General features: G+C 37.1%; 1 protein-coding gene and 1 pseudogene across 1 annotated transcript in view; one reads left to right on the forward strand and one right to left on the reverse strand.

Annotated features, from left to right (window-relative positions):
- Positions 1–1419: 1419 nt before the first annotated feature.
- Positions 1420–2222, forward strand: LOC105989799 (annotated as a pseudogene).
- Positions 2223–6771: 4549 nt separating this feature from the next.
- The window catches only part of Slco6a1 (solute carrier organic anion transporter family, member 6A1), a 63151-nt gene continuing 44182 nt past the window's right edge, over positions 6772–25740 (reverse strand). Inside the window, exons 12-14 of the mRNA XM_013022017.1 lie at positions 24011–24148; positions 19721–19812; positions 6772–6900 (exon numbers count right to left, since the gene is read on the reverse strand). Coding sequence (XP_012877471.1) covers positions 6772–6900; positions 19721–19812; positions 24011–24148 — 359 coding nt within the window. The remainder of the gene's footprint in view (positions 6901–19720; positions 19813–24010; positions 24149–25740) is intronic.

Below are 25740 nucleotides of genomic sequence, written 5' to 3' on the forward strand. Positions count from 1 at the left end.
AGGGTCAAGAACATAGGGTCAGGCTGGGAATGTGGCCTAGTGGTAGAGTGCTTGCCTGAAGCATGAAGCCCTGGGTTCAGTTCCTCAGTACCACGTAAACAGAAAATGCCAGAAGTAGCACTGTGGCTCAAGTGATAGTGTGTTAGCTTTGAGCATAGAGAGACTCAAGGACAGTGCCCAGGCCCTGAGTTCAAGCTACAGGACTGGGGTGGGGGGAAAGACCATAGTGTCATCTAAAACCAATGTGACAAATTAAGAAGAGGTCCTTCATCTCTTGAGTCCTGTTTAGTTTGTCATATCTCCTTGCATTTTGAATTGAACATTCACATATTGGGGAGATCATGTGCCATTTGTCCCTCTGATCTTAGCTTATTTCATTCAACATGGTTTTTTCTGGTTCATCCATTTCCCTGTAAATGCCATTATTTTGTCCTTTCTAATGGCTGCATAAAATTCCATTGTATATTGGCACCACAATTTCAGCTCTTTTTTTTTTTTGGCACAATGGTGGTGGGGGATGTTAATACCTGAGTCTCATCAAAGGACAAGTAAACCAGAAGACAAGCAAAGAAGCCTCTGAACTTAATGATATTATATCCCAAATGGACTTCACAGACATCTACAGAGTTTTCTACCCAACCACAACCAGATACACATTCTTCTAAACACCCATGGAACTTTCTCCAAAATAGATCATATCATAGTTCACACAAAGAATTTAAGCAAATACAAGGAGATTGACATAATCCTTTGTATTCTTTCCAACTACAGTGGAATCAAGCTAGTTCTCAACAACAAGGCATACTGCAGAAATTACTCAAGTACATGGAGGTTGAACAGCATACTACTGAATAACACCTGGTTCACAGAACAAATTTTTTAAAATTAGTAAGTTCCTACAATTTGATGAAAATGAAAATACATCCCAACAGAACCTCTGGAGACACAGCAAAAGCAAGGGACTAGTTCATTGCTCTGAGCACACAAACCAAGAAAAGAGAAGCAGCTCAGGTAAATAATCTTATAATGCAACTAAAACTGTTAAAAGCAAGAAAAAATTGAACCTAAAGTTGCTAGATGTAGTGAGATAACCAAGGACAGAAATTAATGATAGATTTTTTTTAAAAAAACTGTAAATAAAATTAAACACAAAGCTATTGTTTTTTTTAAAAAAATCAATAAAATTGACAGACCTTTTGCAAGATTCACAGAGAGAGAGAGAGAGAGAGAGAGAGAGAGAGATCAGGGATCAGTAAGATCAGGGATGCCACAGGAAAAATTACAACAAACATCCAAGTCATTCAAATAGTCATAAAGAACTATTTCCAGAATATATATTCACTAAACAAGGAAAACCTAAGTTGGGGGCGCTGAAGGGCTGGTGGTGCCTCAAGGCAGGCCCTCCCTCAGCAGGTCTCAATGGGCCTGCCGGGCACCTTGTGTCTGCAGAAGCCACCGCTCACCTCCAAACCTCTGACTAATCTGTAGGGAGAGATGGAGGCCCTTCTCCAGCAGATTGAGACAGAGTGAAACTTGTATTCCGACCATGAGCTTCACACACTGGATGAAGCCCAGCAACTGGCAAAGAAGAACGCCGACCTCTTCGATGACAACGTTGAACAAGATATGCTGCATGTACAAGATCTGGAAGACATGTGGGAACAGAAATTCTTCCAGCTCAAACCCTAAGCTCAAGAAATACATGCCAAAAAATGAAAATAAAAAGACCAAATCTCCTTGCACTGGAAGCTAGATAAGAACCTTGTCCTGTTAGAATGAAACATGGAGACCAGAATGATTGGATGCTGTCCCAAGTAGAGTGGCAGCCTGGAGAGACCCTCTGAGGGACTGTTGAGAGAATGCTGGACACGCTGTCAGAAAATATCATGGAAGCCTAGGAAATGCTCCTTGTGGTCACTACAAGTTCAAGTTCCCCCAGGCAATGCGGACAGAGAGCAACCTGGGGACCAAAATCTTCTTCAAAGCTCTGCTACTCAGTGGAGACTTTTCCCAAGTGGGGAAGAACGGCTATCACATATGGGTCAGTATAGAGAAGACCAGCGACTATCTGAAGCCTCAGGACCTGGCCCAGGTTAGGAGATTCCTTCAGGACCTCTGATGGATGGAGCTGCTTGTGGTGTTTCTCAAATAGGCCATGGATAGGACTTGAGGCACTGCATGGCTGCTTTGCATTTTCGGGGAAGCTAAGTTCTGAGAATTAAAGGTGTGTGTCTGTGTGTTGGTCCTTTGAGGACCAGGTACCCATCTTTCCACTTTCTCTCACTGTGAACTGGGCACTGCATTGCTTTATAGCCTGTCAGCTGGCTTATGGACCTAGGAAGAAAGAGTAAAAGGAAGGTTGAGCTAAAGTCCTGAGCTCTGACCCATGAGAACCTTGTTCAGTGGTTTCTCTTAGCCATTCTCCATTTTATTCTTCCTTTTCTTTCTACTTCATGTTTTAGTCTACCCTATGAAATCATGCCTCTCTTTCCTCCCTTCTTCCCTCCTCCCTACAGTCTTCCTTTAAAAAGCATTTGATATTTAAAAAGAAATTAATCATATTTTACCTATTTTTAAATAAATCAGTACAGATTCCCCCCTCCAAAAAAAAGAACGAAAACCTACCAAAAATGGACACATTTCTAGAGAAAAACAAATTGCCAAAGCTGAACCAAGAAGATATAAATCAACTAGATAAGTCAATAACTTATAATAAGATAGAGCAGTAGTTTTCCACTAAGGAAAAGCCCAGGTCCAGATGGATTCACTATAGAATTCTATAATTCTAGAAGCAGAGGGAGCAATCTCAAACTCATTCTTTGAAGCTAATATCACACTCATCCCCAAACCAGGTAAAAATCTAACAAAAAAAAAGAGAACTGCACACCAATCTCTTTGATGAACACAGATGCAAAGTTCCTTAATAAAATTTTAGACAAAAGAATCCAGAAGCATATAAAAAAGTATGTACGCTTCATCTAAAAGATACAAAGCTGTTTTAATATATGTAATAAATGTAATAAATCATATCAATAGAGCCAAGATCAAGAACCACATGATTATCTCCATTGATGCAAAAAAGGATTTTCATAAAATAAAAGGCTTTTGTTAAAAGCTCTGGAGAAAATAAGAATAGGAGGAACATTCTTTGAAACATATGTGATGACCAACAGCCAGTATCATACTAAATGGAGAAAAACTAAAACCAATTCCCCTAAAACCAGGAACAAGGCAAAGATGCCCACTCTCCCCACTCCTCTTCAACATAGTTCTGGAATCCTTAGCCAGAGCAATAAAGCAAGAAAAGGACATTAAAGGGATCTACATAGGGAAGGAAGAAATTAAACGATTCCTATTTGCAGATGACAGGATATTATACCTTAATGACCCCAAAACTCCACTCCCAAACTCCTAGAACTTATAAACCACTTTAGCAAAGTTAGCAGGATACAAAATTAACCCACAAAAATCAGTTGCTTTTCTGTACACCAACAATGTACAAGCAGAAAAGGAAATCAGAGAAACAACCCCACTCACAATAACCTCAAAAAAATGGTCATATTGCCAAAAATGATATACAAAATCAATGCAATTCCCATCAAAATCCCAGTGGTGTTTCTTACTGAAATCGAAAGAACAACAAAAGACCTAGAATAGCCAAAGCAATTTTAGAAACAACACATGAGGTATCACAATACCATAGTTTAAGCTCTTCTTTAGAGCCATAATAACAACAACAACAAAAGCTTGGTATTGCCACAAAAATAGACCCAAAGACCAATGGAAGAGATTAGAAGACCCAGAAATAAAACCACACACTTGCAGTCAATTGATATTTGATAAAGAAGCCAAAGACATACAGTGGAAAAAACATAACCTCTTCTACTATTGTTGCTGGGAAAACTGGCAGCCACGTGCAGAAAACTAAAAGTGGACCCCAGCCTGTCACCATGCACTAACATCAACTCAAAATGGATCAATGGCTATATATTTTACATCCCTCAAGGAAACCATTATAGCAAGATTGCACTCTTTCAGAACCTGAGTCTCTATCTTTAATATTGAAATGCTTATCACAAAGGGATTTCCTATGCCATCATACTACCAAATTATTAGCAAAAAATTACGTGAAAATGCCAAGTTGTCATTACCAGCTTAATCGTTGATGAGTGCCTTAAACAATAGCTGGGTGAAATAATGACAATAATAAAAAGTTTAAGCTGTTGTCCAAAGGCAAGAATGCATTGATAGGAATACAGCCCCAAGCCAGCAGCTCTAGAGCTAGACAAACATTTCTAAGCACTATGAAGAGTATTAATTATATAAAAACCGCACACCGTAATGATACTTTTACAAGGCAAATGAAAAATTCTTAATAATATCTCAAAGTGAGCAAGCTAATGGAAAATACTTTATAAGGCTAACTGCCCCTTCAATATCTTAGAAAGCTAAAAAGCTGATGATAGAAGAAAAAAAGGGGACTGAAGGAGCAGCTCCAGTGTTTGAACTCTAGCCATGGAAGCAGAGCAAGCTGGAGACCCTGAGTTCAAAGCTCAATGCCACCACCACCAAAAAACAAACACAAATCAAGAGAAAAAAAAAAAGTAAAAAGCCGGGCACCAGTGGTTCATGCTTGTAATCCTAGCTACTCAGGAGGCTGAGATCTGAGGATTGTGGTTCAAAGACAGCAGGAAAGTCCATGAGACTCTTATCTCCAATAAACCACAAGAAAACTGGAAGTGGTGCTGTAGCTCAAGTGGTAGAGCCCAGCCTTGAGCTGAAGAGCTGAGGGACAACATTCAGGCCCAAAGTTCAAGCCCCACGAACAACAAAACAAAACAAAAAAAGTAGTAAAAGAAGAAAGCAGTAAGAAATTTTTGTCTAAAAATATTTTAGAAATACTAAAATAGAGCAACGCAAGTAAAACCATAAGAGCAATGTGTAGGGGAATAATTTTAATGCCAAAAGGAAAAGAAAAATATTTGAGAAACAGTGACAAACACAGATACAGGCAAAGATCATACACATGTGCATGTATAAAATGTCGCAATCAATAAAACATAAAAAGGAAATAAAAAAACTGTCCTTAACTTGTATAAGCTCTGGCTTTGTTTCTCATCTTACAAAATAAAAAACAAGCATTTGAACTTCCTTTTGGTAAACCAAATACATACAACATACTACATACGTACATAATACATAATACATACATACTACATACTGCTAAAAGTGACTCCATACTGAGAATGTAGAATGAAAATTGAGTTAGTTACAGCAGGTGAATAACCACTATATAGGACATTACTATATATATATATATATATATATATATATATATATATATTCTACATCACTGTATAGTGATGTAGAAAATCTAAAATAATTATAGTAAGATAACTTGAGCTAAGGCCTAAATATGAGGCAAAACTGATTGTCTAATATAAATACTACTACACAATGGACTTTGAGATGAGATAACTGAATTCATGAATGTTGATCCTAGAAGCCTTAATTTGGGAATATAATATAAAACAAGCTTTAGACATATGCCTTCAGAAATCTTTTTTTTTTTTTTTTTGTCAGTCATGGGGCCTGAACTCTGGGCCTGGGCACTATCCCTCAGCTCTTCAGCTCAAGGCTAGTGCTCTACCACTTGAGCCACAACACCACTTCCGGCTTTTTTCTTTTTGTTTATGTGGTGCTGAGGAATCAAACCCAGGGCCTCATGCATGCAAGGCAAGCACTCTACCACTGAAGTGAAAAATAAATACATACTTATTGAAAATAGGCAATTGTTGAGAGTACTGTTCTGCTTATATAGCTATAGTATACACATTTAGATATGATGTAGATATATTCAATGGGGAAGATGGTGGTAGAAAAGCAAATTATTACCAATTACTTTATTTTGTCTTAAAACCATAAAATGCTAAAAAAAAATTACTTAGGGCCCAAGGGAACTTTTGTCTATAGGTCCTCATATTAACATTTGTATTAGAAATAAGAGTACTAATAATTATACCTGTAAGATGTTGAAAATATACCTATAATATGCTAGCATATATTTTATTAAAATAATTATTTCTCCTCTGAAAAAAAATAATGAAAAGATTGTCTTACAGAGACATGTTCTTAAGTTCTCATAAATAACTTGGCTTCAATAATATGTTTATTGGAATAGATAAGAAAATCCAGCTCCATACAGATAATTGAATAAGAGGTTATTTTAACAGCTATTTTATATAACTGTGGATGTTCTACTTTAATAGTCATGTTTCTTAGACATTGATTTCAATATAGGATCTGAATCTATTTCATGCAAATTATCAAGCATTCAGACATTAAATATATTGGTTTATCTTTTAAAAAAACATAAAATGCTATTACCTCCAATAAGATGATGGAAGAAATGAAGAAATAAGAAAAAAATTAGTTTGATAATTTAAGTATTGTATATTATGTGGATCAAATAGATAGTAATGGAGATTGCTATCTATCATATTTCTAGAATTTAAAGGGTCATAACCAGAAGTCTACTACAATAGTAGGTAGCCCAGGTCAAATTTGGATGTGTTCTACTAGTGCCATGCTGTTCAGGGCAGGCCTTGGGCTCCGGAGGGACCCAGCATTCCAGCATTTGTTGCTCTAGGATTAATCATGACATTACTCTTCCAACATATGACAATAGAATATGAAAAGAAAGACTGAATTCTTGGAGAAAGCAAAGGGAGGTAGGTGCCAAGTTGTAGGTGGCTAGTGCCACCCTGGTAATTATTCCAAGATCACACAAACTCTTGCAATCGCTGTTAACAGGCCAGTGACGAAGAACCAGGCATCTAAACCCACTGAAGTCCGAGAGAAAAACTTGGGAAACTCTCCCAGTTCCTCTTCCAGTTGAAGCTTTTAACACACCAAAGGAGATATAGAACAAAACTAGGCTTGGGTCACTCTCAGCATACCTGAAGCAGACTTTGTAACACGCCTTAATTTAGATTGCCCTCTAGTGATAAAATAGGAGAAGGGACATCGGACTGAGACTGGAAAGATAGGTGCTCTAAGAGTGGAGGGGAAACAAAGGAGGAGGCTACAATGCTTGATAAGAAATGTACTCATTATCTTGCCCATGTAATTGTAACCCTTCTGTACAGTATTTTCACAATAAAAATTAAAAAAATTAAAAGAGTGGAATGAACATTTCTTTGATACATACATAATGTTGCACACCAGCAAGCATCCATAGTGTCAAACTAAACAATTAAAGCAAAAGCTGGGCCCTGGTGTAATCCTAGCTACTCAGGAGTCTGAGATCTGAAAATTACTGTTTGAAGTTAAACTAGGTGAGAAAGTTGTGATTCTCTTATCTCCAATTAACCACCCTCAGGCCAGAAGTGGAGCAGTAGCTCAAATGTTAGAGTACTATAGCCTTGAGCAGAAAAGCTCAGGGACCATGCCCAGGGCCTGAGTTTAAGATACAGAACTGGCACTAAATAAACAATATATTTAGAGATAGACATAGGAAGATATAAAATGATTCACCAGAAATCAATAATATGGAGCTGGGTAGAATAGGAATGAAAGTTTATCCATTTCATTTTTACTTCCCAGGTTTTATCTAATTATTGCATAATATAATAAAACAAACAAAAAATTGTAATAAACAACCCCAAAATAAGGAAGGGAACAAAGTACACTTCTAGAATAAATCATTTGGTTATCAAGATTTTTTATCATTTTTATCATTTTTAACATCATTTTATCCTTATTTTATATCATTTTTTTATCATTTGGCTATCAAGATTATTTTTATCAGCAATGATTTATAGAGAGAAATGAAGAAAGAGGACCACATTCTGACTCTATGCAATAAAAAAGATTATTATAAGACAGGAATGGAAGTTGAGAAGAAAAAATGGAGAGAAGAGGAGGGAAGACAAAAAGAAGGACAAAAAAAAAGAAGAAAGAGCAAGAGAGAGGAAGAGAGAAAGGGAGGAGGAAAAAGAAAGTAGACAAAAGGAAGGAAGGATAGGAAGGTAGGAAGGAAGGAGGAGATAGAGGGCAGGCAGGCAGAAGCAACAATAAAACCAGAAATAAATCTTTAAAATTTTTGTAGTAAGAAGTTTTTATCAATAATTACCTAAAATGTAAAGAAAGTAGCAGGAGTATCCATACTTATAGTAGATAAAATAATCTTTAAGTTAAAAGCAGCAAAAGGAAAATACAGATCTTGCACAGTAATTAATTAATTCTGCAAGAGAAAATAACTAAATATATACGTACCCAATTTTGGAGCATTTAACTAAAGTAAATTTACTAAAGTTACACTCAAGTACAGTAAGAGTAAAGACTTGAACACAATCCTTTCTATAAAACATGTATCCCTCAGATGGAAAAATTAACCAAGAAACAACAGGTTTAGACCTATGCCAAATATCTTTCCAACTATTAATTTCATAGTTATTTTTTTCAATATCATATACAATATTCATCAAGACAATATAAGCCATACATTTAAACGTTGTGTGTGTGTGTGTATGTGTGTGTGTGCGCGCGCGCGCACGCATGTCAGTACTGGGACCTGAACTCAGGAGTTTGAACTCAGTGTCTCACACTCTTGCCTGGCTTTTTCTGCTCATGACTGGAGCTCTACCAATTGAGCTATGCCTCCCAAATAACTTCATTTTGTTTGTTTTTGTTGTTGTGACTATTTTGTGGTTTTTGGGCCTCTCATTCCTTCTTAGCTTTTTCCTATCAAGACTTTTACTCTATCACTTGAAGAATGTCTCCAGTTCCATAAATTAAATGAATTATCTTTCATAGACACCATCAATAAAAGTAGAAACCAGTAATAAGAACAAAAAAAAACCATGTTGGAACATACTCAAATAAATGAAAATTAAAGAACTTAAAAAACTAGAAAAATGAAAGAACCAATTTAAAATTCTTTTTATAGAAAGACAATTAATATGATCCAGCCCATTAACAAAATGAAGGGCAAAGACTATGCTATTGGCTGAGCTCATGCCTGTAATCCTAGCAACTCAGGAGGTTGAGATCTGAGGATCAGGGTTCAAAGCCAGCCCGCACAGGAAAAGTCCAATTAACCACCAGAAAACCAGAAGTGGTGCTGTGGCTCAAACTGGAAGAGTTCTCACATTGCATGGAAGAGCTAAAGGACAGAGGCCAGGCTCAAAACAAAAACAAAACCTATATGAACCTCTCAAAACATGCAAAAAGGCATTTAAATTCAGTTTCTTTATGATGAAACGAAATGAATTACATATTGGACTAACATTTCTCAACATTAAAAAGGCCATGTATCCTAATCCACAGTTAACACATTGAATGATGCAAAGCTGAACCATTTGTCTTTAAGATGAAATCACTATCAAAAATATGTCATTCTTTAAATTAAAGAAGAAATTAAGAAGTTTCTACAATTCAATGAAAATGAATGTACATCACAAATCTATGGGACATGAGAAAAGCAGTCCTGAGGGGCAAATTTATTGCTCTCAGTGCACCCATCAAGAAAATAGACAGACCAAATAAATAATCTCATGATGCCACTAAAACTGCTAGAAAAGCAAGAAAAATTAAACCCAAAGTTACTAGACAGAGCAAGACAACCAAAATAAGAGTTGAAATTAATGTGATAGAGACTAAGAAAACTATAAATAAAATTAATAAAACAAAAGGCTGTTTTTCAAAAAATGACAATAAAATTGACAGACCTCTGGCAAGATTAACTTAAAAAGGAAGAGAGGAGACTCAAATCAATAAGATCAGGGATGCCACAAGAAAAATTACAACAAACATCCAAGACATCCAAATGATCAGAAAGAACTATTTCCAGAGTTTATACTCACTAAGGAAGGAAACCCTAGCAGAAATGAATTTTTAGAGAAATACAAGCTGCCTAAACTGAATTAAGAAGAAATAAATCAATTAAATTAGCCAATAACTTATAATAAGATAGAGGACTTGATCAGAATTCTTCCAATAAGGAAAAGCCCAAGCCCAGATGGATTTACTATGGAATTTTATAAGACCTTTAGAGAGGAACTAATACCCATACTTTTCAAGCTCTTCTGGGAAATAGAAGCAAAGGGAGATATCCCAAACTCATTCAATGAAGCCAATATCACACTCATCCCCAAATAAGGCAACGATCCAATAAAAAAGAGAACTACAGACCAATCTCTCTGATAAATACAAATGCAAAGCTCTTCAATAGAATTTTAGCCAAAAGAATCCAGAAATATAACAAAAAAATCATACGTATGATCAAGTAGGCTTCATCCCAGAGATGCAGGAATGTCTTAACATATGTAACTCAATTAATGTAATTCATCAAATCAACAGATCCAAGGTCAAGAACCACATGATTATCTCCATTGATACAGAAAAGGGTTTTGAGAAAATACAACAACCATTCACATAAGGAAAATTCCTTAAAAGGATAAAAGCCATAAATGAAGGAACATTCCCTAAAACAATAAAAGCCATATATGACAGCCAATAGCCAATATTATACTAAATGGGAAAAAACTACAACCAATTCTCCTAAAATCGGGAACAAGGCAAGGATGTTCACTCTCTCCACTCCTGTTCTGCTCCTTACCCAGAGCAATAAAGCATGAAAAGGACATTAAAGGGATCCACATAGGGAAGGAAAAAATTAAACTATCCCTATTTGCAGATGACATGATATTATAACTTAACGACTCCAAAACTCCACTCCCAAACTCCTAGAATTTATAAACTACTTTGTCAAAGTTAGCAAGATATAAAAATAACCCACAAAAATCAGTTGCCCTTCTGTACAGCAACAACGTACAAGCAGAAAGGGAAATCAGAGACACAACCCCATTCACAATAACCTCAAAAAAAAATCTAGGAATTAACCTACCCAAAGATGTAAGACCTATTTAGTGGAAACTATAAAAGCCTAAAGAAAGAAATCAGTGAGGACACCAGAAAATGGAAAGACCTTCAATGTTTTTGTATAGGCAGAATCAATATTGTGAAAATGGTCATACTGCCAAAAATGATATACAAAATGAACATAATTCTCATTCAAATCCCAGTGACATTATTTATTGAAATAGAGAAAACAATCAAAAAGTTCATATGGTACAACAAAGATGTAGAACAACCAAAGCAATTCTAGGCAAAAGTAACAACACAGGAGGTATCACAATACAAGACTTCAAGTTCTACTATAGAGCCATAATAACAAAAACAGCTTGATATTGGCACAAAAACAGACCTGAAGACCAATAGAATAGATTAGAAGATCCAGAAATAAAACCACATACTTACAGTCAATTGATATTTGATAAAGGAGCTAAAGACATACAGTGAAAGAAACACAGCCTCTTCAACTATTGGTGCTGGGAAAACTGGGCGGCCACATGCAGAAAACTAAAAGCAGACCCCAGCCTATCACCATGCACTTACATCAACTCAAAATGGATTAAAGACCTTAATATCAAACTTGAAACTCTGAAACTACTGCAGGACAGAGTAGGAGATATACTTGAACTTATAGGCACAGGCAGAAACATTCCAGGGTCACAACAAATTGGAGAGCTACTCAACAAATGGGACTACCTTAAAATAAAGTTTTTGCATGGCTAAAAACAAGCTACTAAACTAGAAAGACAGCCAACTGATTGGGAAAGGATAGTTACCAGCAATATATCAGACAAAGTCCTAACATTCATTATATACATGGAACTCAAGAAACGAATCCCCCCCAAATCTAACAAACCAATCATTAATCGGCAAGGGTTCTAAAGAAAGACTTCTCAGAAGAAGAGATAAAAAACGGCAAAGAAAGCCGGCACCAGTGGCTCACACCTGTAAATCTAGCTACTCAGGAAGCTGAGATCTGAGGATCACAGTTTAAAGCCAGACCAAACAGGAAAGTCCATGAGACTTTTATCTCCAATAAACCACTCAGAAAAACAGAAAAGCTCAAGGACAGCCATGGGCCCAGAGTTCAACGCCCATGACTGACAAAAAACAAAAACTGGCAAAGAAACACATGAAGAAATGTTCATCATCCCTGGCCATAAAGGAAATGCAAATAAAAACAACCGTGAGATACCACCTCAGAATGGCCCATATCCTAAATTCAGCCAATGACAAATCTGGTGGGGATGCAGAGAAAGAGGAACCCTATTGAACTGCTGGTGGGAATGTACGCTAATACAATCACTCTGGATAGCAGTCTGGAGGTACCTCAGAAAGCTAAATATAGACCTCCCCTATGACCCAGCCACAGGACTCATAGGCATCTCCCCTGAGCAACAGGAACCAGGATACAAGGACACATGGAACTGAGCAACCAGCACTAGGATACATTGCAGCACTGTTCACAATAGCCAAGACATGGAAACAACCCAGATGCCCTTCTATAGACGAATGGACCCAAAAATTGTGGTACCTATATACAATGGAATATTATGCAACCATTGGAAAGGACAAAATAATGGCATTTGTAGGAAAATGGGTGGAACTAGAACAAATCATGTTGAGCCAGGTAAGCCAGGATCAGAGACACAAACAGCACATGGTCTCCCTGATATGTGGATGTTAAATTCAAAATGCAAGGAGATATGACAAAGCAAACACAACTCAAGAAACAAAGGACCTCTACCTAATTTGTCATATCATTTCTAAATGACTCCATGTTTTTGCCCTCATATATGGTGTATACATGTGCACATCTGAGGGCAGCTAAGAGAAGAACACAGAATCAGAGGGAAACGGGGAAAAATACAACAGAGGGGACCATCAGCTGCATTGGACATTGATGAAAATGCAGCAAGCAACTCAAGGGCAGTGATTGGAGGGAGAGAATGAGAGGGAAAGAGGGAAGACCTAAGCAAAAAGAAAGAAATGTATATATCACCTGATTTGGAAGAAATAGTTGTATTGTCAAAGCTTATAGAATTCACAAACTTTACAGACCATGATAATGACAATTTTCCTGGTGATGGTTAAAATGTGTTTGTGACTTTAAGTATCCCTATCCCACAATACTGTGAAATTTGAGAAATATATATAATCACTTAATTTCAATAAATATTATTAAACAACAACAACAACAAAGATGTCATTCTTCAGGGAGCTAGTGGCTCATACTAGTAATCCTAGCTACTCAGAATGCTTAGATATAAAGATCATGTGGTTTGAAGCCAGCTTGGGCAAGAAACTCCATGAGACTCTTGTTTCCAATTAATTACCAAAACAAAAAGTCAGAAGTGGAGATGTGGCTCAAGAAGTAGAGTGCTAGCTTTGGGCAAAAACGCTCTAGGACAGCATCTAGGCGCTGAGTTCAAGACCCAGGACAGGCACATACACACAAAAATTTTTTTCTTTGCATTTTTTATTGTACATAAGTACATTTCTTGTCAAACTTGTTACCCCTTTCCTCATTTTTCTCCTACTTTCCCTCCCCCTAACTTCCCTACTCCCAAGTTGTACAGATCATTTCCAACATATTGTCTTGTGTATTTCACTGTTGCATTGGTTCTTTGTCTCACTATTCTGTTTTTCCCCTTTCCTTCCCTACTTCAGATAAATGTATATACAATGCCAGAGCACCAAAATCAAATAGAGTGACAACAGGGAATATACTATAGGGGAAGAACATACAAAAGAGACAAAAAATCATATAGTATATTAAAAACAACAAAGAAAATTCTTGTCTCCATGTTCTGGAGTTCATTTTGCTTAGATCTTATACGGTCATATGTACATAGCTATTGAGCTATTCTGCTCATTTGCTAGGATTATCTTAGATGTATACTAATTATTGCAAATAAAGAAAACTACGGGACCTATATTTCTTTGGGTCTGGCTTACTTCATATGATATGACTTTGCTCAAGTCTTTCCATTTCCTTACAAATGGGGTGATGTTATTCTTTCTGATGGAAGCATAGAATTGTGTGTGTGTGTGCTTGTGTGTGTGTGTGTGTGTGTACCATATTTTCTTGATCCATTCATCTACTGAGAGGCATCTGGAAGAATGGTTATAACAAGAAATCTAATAACAACAGATGATGGAGGAGAAATGGCTAAAAGGGAATCTAATGCAGTGTTGGTGGAAGTATAAACTTCATCAACCACTTGGAAAACAGTATGGAGATTCCTCAAAAGACTAACCAGAGCTCTCCTATGACCCAGCAATCCCACTTATGGGCATTTATCCAAATGATCACAAACAAGGCCATACCAAAGCTACCAGCACAGCTATGTTTATTGCAGCATTATTCATCATAGCTAAGATATGGAACCAAAATTACATTCTTTTGAATCAGACTCCAGGAAGCTGAAGCCTGAAGTTTGAGATTCAGAGCCAGTCTAGGCATACAAATCCAATATAATGTTATCTGCAACTAGTCATCAAAAAGTTGGAAGTAAGCCAGGTGCCAGTGACTCATGCCTGTAATCCTAGCTATACTCAGGAGGCTGAGATCTAAGGATCATGCTTCAAAGCCAGCCTGGACAGGGAAGTCTATGAGACTCTTATTTCCAATAAACCACCAGAAAACCGGAAGTGACACTGTATCTCAAGTGGTAGAGCGCTAGCCTTGAGCTGAAGAGCTGAGGGAGAGTACCCAGGGCCAGAGTTCAAGCCCCATGACAGACAAAAAAAAAAAAGAGCTGGAAGCAGAGATGTGGCTCTAATAGTAGAGCACCAGCCATGAGCAAAAAGGCTGAGCAAGAGCACCAGGTCCTGAGTTTATACTGGCAGAGTCACACAGAGACACAAAAGACGTTCTTCACAGAAATGGAAAATAATCTTAGATGTATACAGAATCCTCTGTCAATCTCTCTGTCAACCTCTCTCAGTCTCTGTCTCTGTCACTGTATCTGTCTCTCTGTCTCTATCTCTGTCTCTGTCACTGTCTCTGGCTCTCTGGCTCTCTCTCTCTTTCAAACACATAAACAAACACACAAAATCACCAAAACCACTTTGAGCAAGATGAGCCAAGCAAAAGGCATTATATTATTGGGCTTCAAAACATATTTTAATTATTTCACATTGTATTTTGAAATCAGAGTATCACTGCATCACTGTGTATCTCATAGATTAATATGTAAATAATATGTGGTAAAGTTACAACAAAATCATCTTTGAGAGTTTAAAGTTTCCCAAGGATATCAGTTTCTCTCAAAACTGAAAAATGTTTTTAAACTGAATTTCCAGTTTCACTTGATACACATTGTCAAAAGTACACTAATTCCTTTTGTATTTTTTTTTTTTTTGGGTCCAGTCGTGGCGCCTGAACGCTGGGCCTGGGCGCTGTCCCTCAGCTCTTCAGCTCAAGGCTAGTGCTCTACCACTTGAGCCACAACACCACTTCCGGCTTTTTCCTCCTTGCTTATGTGGTACTGAGGAATCAAACCCAGGGCCTCATGCATGCAAGGCAAGCGCTCTACCACTAAGCCACCTTCCAAGCCCTCATTTTCTATTTTTATATAACTTATTTCAATTTTTTTTAGTAGTTGTTCAAAAGTTTCAGTTCAACATGTCAGTTTAGGAGTACAATGAATCTTGATCAATTTCATCTGATCTCTAGCTTACATCCTTCTCCCCATCCATTTTAACTCCACGTGTCCTCTTAAGTTACCTGATTCCATTTTCACAGTGATTCTTAAAATCATTCTAAGACTTAATCCAAAAGAATGCACTTGGGTGAGCTTTCAGTATTTATTTTTTCTATTTGAGGTAAGTTCTCCTATATAGCTAAGGCTGGCCTAGAATTCTCTTTTTGGTCCAGTCCTCTCGCCCAGCCTCCCAACTGCAAGGATTATAGAACATGACACCATATCTGCTGATTTTTAAGAACTTCCTTTTTTTGTGTGTGTCCGGTCGTGGGGTCTGAACTCTGGGCCTGGGCGCTGTCCCTCAGCTCTTCAGCTCAAGGAAGGCTAGCACTCTACCACTTGAGCCACAGCATCACTTCGGGCTTTTTTTTTTGCTTATATGGTGCTGAGGAATCGAACCCAGGGCCTCAGGCATGCAAGTCAAGTGCGCTACCTTTAGCCACCTTCCCAGTCCCCAGGAACTTCCTTTATTTTCTAAAGTCTCTTCTCTCCTCTAAGTATTTAGAAAACAGTAAAATTGGTTTTAACAAGGGAATTGTTGAGTTTTATTAAACTGCTTCTTTTAGTTTGTGATTAGTGATTAGTTTGTGATTAGTGATTGGTTTGTGATCTGTGATTAGTTTGTGATTTAGAAATGTGTTCTGATTTAGCAGGAAGTTACACCTAAAGTCATCACACTGTGTCCCAGATCATTATATTATATTAGTTAGTTACTTATTGCTGGTCCTGGGCCTTGAATTTGGCCAAGATGCTGTCCCCTGTGCTCCTTTTGCTCAAGGCCAGTGATCTACCACTTAAGCTACAGTAGCATTTCTAGCTGTTTCTGTGATTAACTGGAGATAAGAGTTTTATGAACTTTCTTACTTAAGTTGTCTTCAAACCATGATCCTCAGACTTCAGCCTCCTGCTGGGATTACAGCGTGAGCCACTTGTGCCTGACTTCATTATTATTCTGTGTTATATACATTTGCTTGTTTTCTTAAGAGATAAAAGAAAAACAGAGGGCTGAGAATGTGGCTTAGTGGTAGAGTGCTTGCCTAGCTTGCATGAAGCCCCGGGTTTGATTCCTCAGTACCACATAAACAGAAAAAAATGGAAGTGGTACGTGTGGCTCAAGTGGTAGAGAATTAGCTTTGAGCAAAAGCAGCTCAGAGACAGTGCCCAGACCCTGAGTTCAAACCCCAGGACTGGAAGAAAAAAAGAAAAAGAGAAATAAGAGAGAGATACACATATGTGTAGCTATACATATAACACACACACACACATATAACACAACCCCACACTTACGAGTATGTTTAAAGAGGTCCTGAAAGTTACAATTCTTTTGAGTGTATAATTCTAAGGACTTTCAACTTGTAGTTGAAAATTGCCAAACTTTAATTTTCAGTAAAGTCAATATTATTCACTGACACTTAAAAATGCTAACCCATAAACACATTTTCAGTAATGTCACACAAGAAGACACTTTATTCTAAAAGACACATCACCACAGACACTTTGCTGAAGGATCATGTGTGATTGCTCTTTTCCAAAAGAAGAACACAGCAGCAGATCTTACAGAATATTTCATGGAGAGACTTGCGATTTGTCGCCGTGACCTTCACATTTTCTTCAGTCCTACAAGTTCAAACCAAGAACAGTCAAGCAGTCAAGGAGTTTCTCATAAAAACCAGTATACAGATTTTCACAAGTGTATAGTGAAGTAGAAAAATATATAGCAAGAGAGGAATATCCCCTAGTTCCATTTTCTTCTCCAACTCTTGCCCTAATTGATTCACTCTACCATACAAAGACATTTATTCAAGAAAATAAGAAAGGACTTGTGAAAATATAAAAGGACACTTTCTCCCAGAAAATGAAGAAGCATCATATAATTGTTGTATGTGTGCATGTATGTATATGTGCTGTGTGGGCATGGTGATATATGCTTCCATCACAGCTACTCAGGAGATAGAGGCACGAAGATCACAAGTTCTCCGACAGCCCAGGCAAAGTTACCAAGACCCTATCCAAAAGCAAAATACAGCCAGGTACCAAGGCTCACACCTGTAATCTCAGTTACCTGGGAGTCAGAAAAGAGGAGGGTTTTAGTTCAGGGCTATGCAAAAAGTTAAAAACATCCAGTTTCAATCAATAAAGCAAGTGCAGTGGCATGTGTTCACGCCATCTATGAGGGAGTAATAAATGAGAAAACCATAGTTCCACGCCCAGCCTTGGAAAAATGCTAGACCCCCACCTGATAAATAGCTAAAGTGATAGGTGGCTAGGGATGTGGTTCAAGGTAGAAGCTACCACAACCTACTTAACAGGCTCGATGCCTTGGGTTCAGTTCCCAGAACAAAATCCTTTTTGGTTACACAGCAATCATATTTTTATCCAATCTTGGAAGACATAAGTTGCATAAGTGTATAATTTTGTGTGTAAAAGAAAAATTCACCTGAAAAAAAATTCGATATTGCTAACACATTCTACACTCCAATAGACTGGTTTAGTTTTCACATGAAAGAATTATGATTCATAGTAAAATAAAGTGCGAAGTACAAAAATGAGTATCAGTTCAGGTGATTATGTTTTCTTCATCAGTAAAATTCAGATGAGGATAAAAATATAAAGGAATAAGATAATATTGAATTTTACATCTGCTAAAAATAAAGGGAGCAGGAATCCATGTGCAGCAAAATTGTCAACTGGCCAGAGAAATTTCCTGGAGAAACTTCGCCATATCAAATCATTAATAAATAAAATGTTAAGTTTTCAAAGGTTCTAAATAGACTTTTTAAAAGTCTATTTAAAGTCTACTATTTGAGCCACACCCCTTTATAATAGCATCCCTGAAAAAAATGAATGGGACTTATTTAAAATTTCATTATATGAACTGGACAGGAAAATCTAATTTTACTTTGAAAAATTATTGAGGAACAAATATAAAGAGCCCAAATAAAAGGTAACAACAAATACACTAAGAAACCCAATTAACTCTACATAGCACACACTCAATAATGAGTAGGATACCTCTGTACTTAGAATTAGCCTATGTAGACATTCCACTTGGACCTTCTTTTACAAAGAATTATCTTTCTATTAGGAATACTAGATTGTGTATCCCACAATATCTTTAATTAATTTTAAACATTAGGACATATTACTACATTGTCAAAACATAATAGATCATGTGGCATTCCACTAAGCATATTCATTTGTTAAACATGTAACTATTACTAACGCTATTTTAAAAGCTGTAAATATAATATTCTATTTGATAGAGTGAAAATGTGACTCAAGGGAGAACTCAAACAGTATAATTCCTTAGAAAGGCAAAGTTCAGCAAAATAAATAGCAGGAAGTAGGTACTTGGAAGAGGTGGAGTGGGGTCAAGGAGGAGAACCAGGTAGATGAATAAAGAAGAGAAGAGGGGGATAATGCAGTCAAGAATACAATGTACGCTGGGCGCTGGTGGCTCACGCCTGTAATCCTAGCTACTCAGGAGGCTGAGATCTGAGAATTGCGGTTCAAAGCCAGCCCGGGCAGGAGAGACCATGAGACTCCCATCTCCAACAAACTACCAGAAAACCGGAAGTGGCTCTGTAGCTCAAGTGGTAGAGCGCTCGCCTTGCGCTGAAGAGCTGAGGGACAGCGCCCAGACCCAGAGTTCAAGCCCCATGACCGACAAAAAAAAAAAAAAGAATACAATGTACATACTACAAAATCAAGAAGAGGGAGGCAAGCGGTGGGTTGGAGAGGGAAGGGTGAAAGAATACATCAAGATGTAACTTTACAACTTTGGTGGGGGGGAAGGAGGGCTTGGTGAGGGGGTGGAGGAGGATAGGATGGGAATCAGAAACAAAGGAGGAGGCTACAATGCTTGATAAGAAATATACTCATTATCTTGCCCATGTCATTGCAACCCCTCTGTACAGTGTTTTCACTATAAATTTTTTTTTAAATAAAAAAATGTATTCACAAACTGCTTTGTTAAGTGGCAACCCCTTTGTACAACTACATAAAGATAATAAAAGAAGAAAATGGGAAGTTCTTACTTAATGAATCCAGTTATATATTAATTATTTTCTTTCTTTCTTTGATTTCATGGTTACAGACAGGTCATCTATGCTTTCCTTTTTAAAACGGTTCATTAGGTGAAGTCCAATACCAGAGAGTAAGATGGTATATAATTTGCAGAAAAAACCTGAATTTGAAAACATGCAGTGATCTTGCTGTAAATTTATTTTCAATGAAAGTATTCATAAAAAGAACATCATTTACTAAGCAAAAGAAACATTATTCATCTCTGCGGGCATAAATTCCCTAGTTATAAAATATAATTGATGTTACAAACGTATTTAAAATTACTTAAATGAAAATAAAAATGCTTATAAGCATTTACAGTGTGTGAATTCTAAAACATAAAAGTAAGTTGTCCTTGCTGGGCTCCAGTTGCTCACACTTGTAATCCTAGGTATTAAGGAGGTTGAAGTCTGAGGATCACAGTTCAAAGCCAGCCAGGGTAGAAGAATCTACAACACTTATCTCCAATTAAACACCAAGAAGTGGTAGAATTTTACTCCTAAAGAAAAACAAGCGGAGCGCTGGTGGCTCACGCCTGTAATACTAGCTACTCAGGAGGCAGTGATCTGAGGATCGCGGTTCAAAGCCAGCCCAGGCAGGAGAGACCTTGAGACTCCTATCTCCAATAAACCACCAGAAAACCGGAAGTGGCGCTGTAGCTCAAGTGGTAGAGTGCTCACCTTGAGCTGAAGAGCTGAGGGACAGCGCCCAGGCCCAGAGTTTAAGCCCCATGACCCACAAAAAAAAAATAAACAAACAGAAACACAGACATAGTACCCAGACCTTGATTTCAAGGCTCGTGTGTGTGCACGCTCGAACACACACATACACACACACAAGCACACAAAGTAGACTATCCCTTCAAAATGGGATCTGTGGCCTGTTTAAAGCAGAACTCGAAAAATAAGGGGAAAGAGTGGGTATAAAAGAGGGAGTGAAGATGTTAAAGATATGACACAGATCTAGCTTCACTGTATACATAAATTGCCTCGTTAAGTGGCAAAAAAAATCAATATATAACATATAAATTAAGAAGAGGGAAGGAAGGAGTGGAGTGGGAGGGTCGATTGAGAATGTTAAAAGCACTGTATTCAAAAACTGCTCTGTTGAATGACAACTCCTTTGTACACTACCTAAAGGAAATCAAGATGTATTAAAAAAAATAAGCTGACATGTTAAATTAAAAACCTTCATGCAGCTTCAATTTTTAAATGTTTCTTATTTCTCAAAGACAAATATAAAAAATTATATTAAGTGAAGTAAGCCAGACCCAAAAAAAACATAGGTCCCATGGTTTCCCTTATCTGCAATAACTAGTATATGTCCAGGACAAGCAGAAGAGGTCAAAAGCTATGTCATATGACAATATAAGCTGATGCTAAACAAAATGAATCCCAAGATAGGGACACAAGAGATTTTATCTTTCTTGATGTTCTTGTTAATGTACTTATAATATACTGTGTGATTTTTTTTGTTGCATGTTCTTTCCCCATGTTATAACCCCTGTTGTCACTGTATTTGATTCCGGTGTCCTGCATCATATCTATCTATCTATCTATCTATCTATCTATCTATCTATCTATCTATCTATCTATCTATCTATCTATCTATCTGTTTCTAATTTGGTTATGGGAAGGGAAATAACAAACTGCTGATATAAGGACCCATTGTAACAATGGGATGTACAAGACACTATGTTGAAAATGACCTTTACACCCCTGGGGTAGGGGGAGGAGTTGGGGAGTTGGGAGGGAAGGGATGGTAGGGGAAAAACAAAGGAGAAGATAACAATGCTCAATAGGAAATGGACTCATTACCTTGCTCATGTAACTGTAACCCCTCTCTACAGTATCTTTACAATAAAATATATATTAAAAAGATAGAGAAAATAGAATTGCTTTGTAGTTATTTACTTTCATTTTATATTTCAAATTTCAGAGCATTAATTCAAACATTATATAAAAGTATTTAAACTGAAGATGTGAACACCCCTGATAATGAAAGGGAACAATACGGTAGAGCAATTATCTGACATAGAGATTAAATAGGGAACATTAAGGATTCATGACTAAAATATTTTATATATTTAAACAGAGACCATCATTTTGTGACCTAATTATATCTGATACAGTTACTATAATGATATTACAAAGTAGTAAATTATTGCAGTGAATTCTCTAAGAAATCTAGTTTTTGAGGAAAAGTTGAGCAGTTGTGAATTAAGAAGTCAGTGGATCTTCCATGAAGAAAAAATTAGAAGCAGGCAAAATATATGAGAGTATTAAGAAGAGCCAAAAACCACAGCAAACAGTTCCTTTTAAAACTTGTCCCACTGTAACACTGAGATGTACAAAACAATATGTTGAAAAAAAACTTTACAACTTTGCTGGCTGGGGAGGGAGAAGGGAGGAAAGAGCTGGGGAGGTGGGGAGGAAAGGGATGGTAGGGGACAAATAAAGGAGGGTGTAACAATGCTGGATAGGAAATGGACTCATTACCTTGGCTCATGTAACTGTAATCCCTCTGTACAGTATCTTTAATAAAATATGTATATTAAGAACAAAAACCCAAAAAAACCTTGTTGTCTGTGTACTTCTAGGTTTGCAGGTAAACAAAATGTAAGATTGATGAGATACGGCTTTTCAAAGAAAAGCACTTGTAGCTAGCTGGAATCTGCTTTGAAGACCCCTATGGAGCAATGACAAGGAAAGTGGTAGGGACACTGGAAAGGTAGCACAATCAGCAACACACACCATCACCAAGGAAAGCTGTGGGCATTGCAAAAGAATCGCCATGTAACCTGTGATCAGCCAACGCATAGGAGCAGGGCTATCTGTGGCGCTGAGGTGGTAGTCAACTCTTCAACACAGTAGTTATACTATTCTAGGCTTGGAGCTGTAAAGTTTGTCTGCCTTGCTGGTCAGGACCCATTACTAGCTTGTGCTTCCTAAGTTCTCTTTTGAAATAGGAATATTAGTCCTCTTCCTATCTGAATATTGTAAATTGGAACCATATAATGTTTTGATAAGGACTTGTGAATGAGTATGGGAAGAGACTGTGGACTTGGACTTTGGTGTGATACTGCAATGAATTAAGAGTTTTGAACGAGGCGATGGAATAATCACATTTTACATTGTGAGACCGACATGAGCCTTGGGGGTCCAGGTATGCTGGATGTAGTTCGTTCACTCAAGGGCTTGTTGGTTGAAGGCCTGATCCTGGAGAGCTGTATTTTTTTTTTTTTTTTGCCTGTCCTGGGGCTTGAACTCATGGCTTGGGTGTTGTCCCTGAGCTTCTTTGTGCTCAAGGCTAGCACTCCACCGCTTGAGCCACTGTAGCACTTCTGGCTTTTTCTGAGTAGTTTGTTGGAGATAAGAGTCTCAAAGACTTTCTTTCCTGGGCTGGCTTTGAACCAAGATCCTCAGCCTCCATGAGTAGCTAGTATTACAGGTGTAAACCACTGGCTTTAAATTTAATTTCAGGTTTCCAGAAAGATCTAGTGAATTTTCCAGAGAAATATAAACACTGCTAGACTTTCCCTACATTTTGACCCTAGAAGCTACCACCACAGCTTCCATGCTCACTATATGTTTTATCTATTCAACAAAAACTAAATATTTACTATATTCTAGGTACTACCATAGAAGGGGGGAAAAGACAGAGAGAAAACATAAAATTTAGGCTTGACTTAGATAACAGTATTTTGGTGATTTTTGGTGCTATCAATTCCTCCATTTTTAAAATCTTTTACTGTGAAACTGGAAAGGCTCCTAAAGGTAAGCACTTGGTTGTATATATGTACAAAGAAAATTACTTACCCAATTGAAATTGCAAATCCACTAATTGCTATGTTTTCTCAGGAATAACATAGAATTACAGTATATTTAATACAATATTAAATAATACAAATTTTCCATGAATTACACAGTACTTATTTCTAAAATAGTTTTCTATAAAGCCAAATGATAAGCCTCTTTTAATTTTCAAAGTACCTATTTGTGAAAATGACAATTATTATTATTTTTTGTTGTTGTTGGTCATGGGGCTTGAACTCTGGGCCTGGGCGCTGTCCCTAAGCTCTTCAGCTCAAGGCAAGCACTCTACCACTTGAACCATACAGTACCACTTCTGGTTTTCTGGTGCTTAATTGGAGATAACAGTCTCATGGACTTTCCTGCCTTGGCTTTGAACTTTGATTCTCAGATGTCAGCCTCCTGAGTAGATAGGATTACAGGAGTGAGCCATTGGCACCCAGCTTCAAAACTACAAATTTAAAAACCATTTTACTTCTCTAAATTTCTATAATGTGTGTCACTTACATATTCCCACCCATATGGAGGCCATTTTCATCTTGTTATAGATCCAACAACGTCCTTTGTGTCCACATATATTAGCGTCTCGAAAAGTACATGAACTTCGTATTGTCCATTCAAAGATTAATGGTCCAGGAATGGTCCCTGTAATAGTCAATCACTGTTTCCCATGAAAATACTAGAAATTTTCTCTTAAAACATCACTGTACAGACATCACTTAAAATTATTTAGTAATTTATATTTAGATATTATAATTAACTCCTGGGATCAATATTACATTTTCTAAAAATCCTTATGTCTCCATGTATCAAAATAGTTGCAAACAAATGTTTCGTTTTTTCTTTTTAGAATTTTGTGATGGCATTTTCTATAAAACATTTCAAAATATGTTTTTTATTTTGCATGTAGTATATAGGATAAATATTTATAACAATTACTAGTTTTGTAAAGATAACTGTGGTGTTTTTCAATGATAAAGAAATGAGTTGGCAACCTACATCTTTTGTTTATCAAGATACTATGAAAGATAACTGAAAGCACAAAGCCTTTCATACGTTCAGGTCATCCCCAAATTCATATGGCATAAAATCTCAAGAAGCAGCTGTGTGGCCTGAGAAAAACCCTACATACTCTCAGAGACTACATCTCCCCAACAACAGGGCTACTTCCAGCTGAAGGTGAATGGACAGTCACACAGAATCATCCCCAAAATGCTAGAAACTGGATTCTCGCCTCATCACTCTTGATATTTGTCAGTGGTCATTATCTACTTTTTTTCTTTAAATCATTGTTCAAATGGAAAACCCTACACCTACTATTTACTACGTCTATTTCTTTTTTTTTGTTTTTTATATATTTTTTTATTGTAAAAGTACTATATAGAGAGGTTACAGTATCATGAGTAAGGTAATAAACACATTTCCTATCAAGCATTGTTACCTCCTCCTTTGTTTTTCCCCCACTTACATCTATTTATTATCACTGTTTTCCAATCCACCACAAAGTTTGTATCATGAATTCAAAAAATATCTTGGATAATTTGATTTTTCTCTTTCTCCACTAAAACCTCCAGATTCCAATTCAAAATATCTCTTTACACTTAAGCAAAAGCCCTCATTTCTTTTCCTCCACATGTATGTTGAATAATATTTTTTTTCTCTTTGCCATCAGTTATCATTTTAAAATAAAATATTTCTCCTTGCTTAAAATTCTTTAGTGGTAAATCACCATATTAACTACAGTCTGTATCTATAATGCCACCTTATTATAGCCTCTCCCAGGTAAAAATACATTAGCCTTAATGGGCCTTTTTGTGGCAGGGAATTTGCTGTTTTCTATGCTACCTCTTAACAAACCTTTCCTTATCCTTATCTTTCTCTGATCTTCATCAAAGCCAGACATATTTCTCTACATTCCCTTATTACATGCATTTCCGTCTGTAATCCCATCCAGTCTCGTTCAATCCGATCTAGTTTTTCTTACTGCAGAGGTGTGTGTGTGTTTTGTTGGTGGTGGTGGTGGTTGTGGGGCCTGAACTCTGGGTCTGGGCACTGTCCCTCAGCTATTCAGCTCAAGGCTAGCGCTATACCATTTGAGCTACAGTGCCACTTCTGGTTTTTTCTGCTTATGTGGTGCTGAGGAATTGAACCCAGGGCCTAATGCATGCAAGGCAAGCGCTCTACCACTGAGCCACCTTCCCAGCCCCTGAAGAGATATTTTTAAACCGTTGCTTGAA

This window comes from Dipodomys ordii, unplaced genomic scaffold (genome assembly GCF_000151885.1).
Source record: "Dipodomys ordii isolate 6190 unplaced genomic scaffold, Dord_2.0 Scaffold59, whole genome shotgun sequence".
Taxonomy (NCBI): domain Eukaryota; kingdom Metazoa; phylum Chordata; class Mammalia; order Rodentia; family Heteromyidae; genus Dipodomys; species Dipodomys ordii.